The sequence below is a fragment of the Gastrolobium bilobum genome, unplaced genomic scaffold (assembly GCF_033153095.1).
Source record: "Gastrolobium bilobum isolate Gb01-03AN ecotype WA unplaced genomic scaffold, APGP_CSIRO_Gbil_v1 utg16205, whole genome shotgun sequence".
Lineage (NCBI taxonomy): Eukaryota > Viridiplantae > Streptophyta > Magnoliopsida > Fabales > Fabaceae > Gastrolobium > Gastrolobium bilobum.
The window spans coordinates 38,538-41,304 of record NW_026895906.1 but is presented as its reverse complement, the minus strand read 5'-3'; the positions used below and the strand labels follow the sequence as shown (position 1 = coordinate 41,304).

General features: G+C 38.0%; 1 protein-coding gene across 1 annotated transcript; it reads left to right on the top strand.

Annotated features, from left to right (window-relative positions):
* The first annotated feature begins 396 nt into the window (after positions 1–396).
* Positions 397–2,137, top strand: LOC133296773 (uncharacterized). The gene is made up of 2 exons (XM_061495829.1): positions 397–1,803; positions 2,021–2,137. Exons 1-2 carry the CDS (start codon positions 397–399, stop codon positions 2,135–2,137), a joined length of 1,524 nt encoding a protein of 507 aa, XP_061351813.1.
* The last annotated feature ends 630 nt before the right edge of the window (positions 2,138–2,767 follow it).

Below are 2,767 nucleotides of genomic sequence, written 5' to 3'. Positions count from 1 at the left end.
GCAGGCACATGGATAGTGGTCTATTCAGATACATACCTTAGTCGTTAATGCTTTTGCTGGACCCACAATGGATGACATTTGCAGCTTGATATTTGATTATTGTAATTGATAGACTCTTTTTCTTGAAACACGTAATTGATTGACGCTGAACTAACCCCCCCTTCTCCGACAATGGCCACGCAGGGTAAATATAAGTTACTTTTTAAGTGAAATTGAAACATGCATAAGGTACACAAATTCCATATCATAACTCAAAAGGTTAATACACGGCTTCATCATAATCATACACTATTATATTCGTGGCCTATTTAAGGTACACTTGAGGAGCCAGCCTTGCCTTATATGTCAATTAGTGCTGTCATCTAACTCTAGAACATGTTGCGTCCGTACATAACCATGGCATTGGTGGCGTTAGTGGTCTTCGCCACTTTCAACCAATTGGTACAGCTCCGAAGACCCCTACAATGGGCAGTGTTATGTTCCATCCCTCTCAGGGGCATTCACCAGACCCTTGTTGCCTTCTTGTCCGAAACACTGCACTTAGGCCTCAAACAAACTCTTCTTTCTGTTCATGTTGCTGTTATCACAATTTTTTTGGGTACCCTTCTTAAGATCCGTGAAGCTTCTTTCAGCTTCATTCTACGGAAACCAAGGCCTCAGAACCACTCCACTGGGAGGCGTAGTGGGTTTTCCAACTTGCTTGGTTTGCTTTTGTGTTTTTGGTTATTCATCATTGCTTATGAGAGTCTTGGTGGTTTTGGGGCTTTCACCTTTCTTGGGTTGGGCTTTATTTTCACCTCAAAAAATATTGTTTCCACTTTGTCTTCTTTCAGGAGCAGTAGCTTCAGGCACAGTGAAATCAGTGTTTCTTTCACCACAGCGGTATTGAAGAGGTTGAAAATTATTGTGGCATTTGGGCTTATTGTTTGTATGGTTGTTGGGTTTTCGGCTGGGGTGATTTTCTTTTCTTATAAGATTGGAGTTGAAGGGAAAGATGCGGTGATGTCTCTGAAATTGCATGTGAAAGAGAGCAATTATGCTGAGAAAGTTGGTGTCAAGAAGTGGTTGAACGAGAATGATGTTTGTGGGATGGTGGAAAGTTACGCTACCAAGTTACAAGAGACGGTGTTTGATTTGGCTGCACAGTATAATATGACTGAATTTCTGATTGGCATCACGAATTTTGTGATCACCCGTAAGGCATGTGTATCTCAAAGGGTTTTTGCTAGTAATATACTTATTCTTGGAAGCAATGCCAAATTGATGTTTTCCATTGCAAATTTCATGATCTTCGGAGCAGCAGAGGTTTGCAATTTTATATCTCAGTTAATGGTATTCATTTCGGTTTTGTATTATCTAATCATATCAGAGTCTGGTGGGCTAATAGCACAAGTGATTGGCATGCTTCCAATTTCAAACCACACAAGGGTTAGATGTGTTGAAATTTTGAATAAAGCTATTTCAGGAGTCCTTTTTGCCATTGTCCAGATTGCATTTTTTCAGGGATGTTTTACTTTGCTTCTATTTAGGTTATTCAAAATACATTTCTTGTATATGTCAACTGTCCCTGCCTTCATCAGTCCTATGCTGCCAACATTTCCATCTTGGTTTGTAACAATCCAAGCAGCTGTGCAACTAGTGATGGAAGGAAGATACATGGTTGCCATTGTCTTGTCTGTTATTCACCTTTTCCTCATGAATTATGTGGCATCAGAAATTCTTGAAGATATGCCTGGGAATTTTGCACATCTTACTGGGCTGAGCATCATTGGGGGAATGATGTTGTTCCCAACTAATCTAGAGGTAAATTTTTACCCACTTGATGCATCATGTTTTGCCTGAATCTCAAGGTTTCACCCCATATTGTTTCAGCATATAACAATTCACAAATCTACAATTAAGTTTAGGCACTTTATGTCAACTCCTTTATTCTTGTTTCATAATTGGAAACTAGTTTACCTGCATACTTTTAGGCCCCGTGACATTGATAGATTGAACGAAGGATAATGTTGTTTCGCAGGGTGCTATTTTGGGCCCATTGATAATTGCCGTTATGATTGCTATGAAGGATTTGAATGCTGAATTCATTTTGGGAAGAAACCAAGCACCAGCGGAAGCTGAAATTGTTGTGGGCTGAAGAGACTTGAAGTTCAGTCTGTGTTGGGGGAAAGACACTTTCTTCTAATATAAAAATGCGTGTGTTTTTTTTTTTTTTTAAAAACAATTTCTCAAAATATAAAATGAAGTTATGTTAAAATTTCACGTGTGTTTTTTTTTATTTTTTTTGTTGTTGTGAGAGAGAGAACGTACATAAATGTCATAATATAGGTAATTGATTCTTATACTACAAGAAAATGGGTAAATACCGTTTTTCTAAGGCGGTTTAAATAAAAATTTAAAAGCGGTTTTACCAGGGTTCATACTTAACTGAGACGGTTAGATAATGACTGCCTTTAAATATTCATTATAGGTTGTTATTTTAACCGCTTTTAATATACATTTGAAGACAATTACAACAAAACCATCTCTAAATAGAGCAATTAGAGGGGCATCCAAAAGCACTTTTGAGTTTTGCCTCAAATTTATGTTATTTATGAGGCGATTACATAATAATCGCCTCCAGACATAAGCTAGAGGCGGTTGTAATAACTAATAACCACCTCCAAATAACATTTCTAGGCAGTTGTGTAGGCGTTTTTGAAGGTAGCCCCCAAGTGTATAATAGAGGCAGTTATAATAACTGCATCCAATGAACATTTTTGGGCAG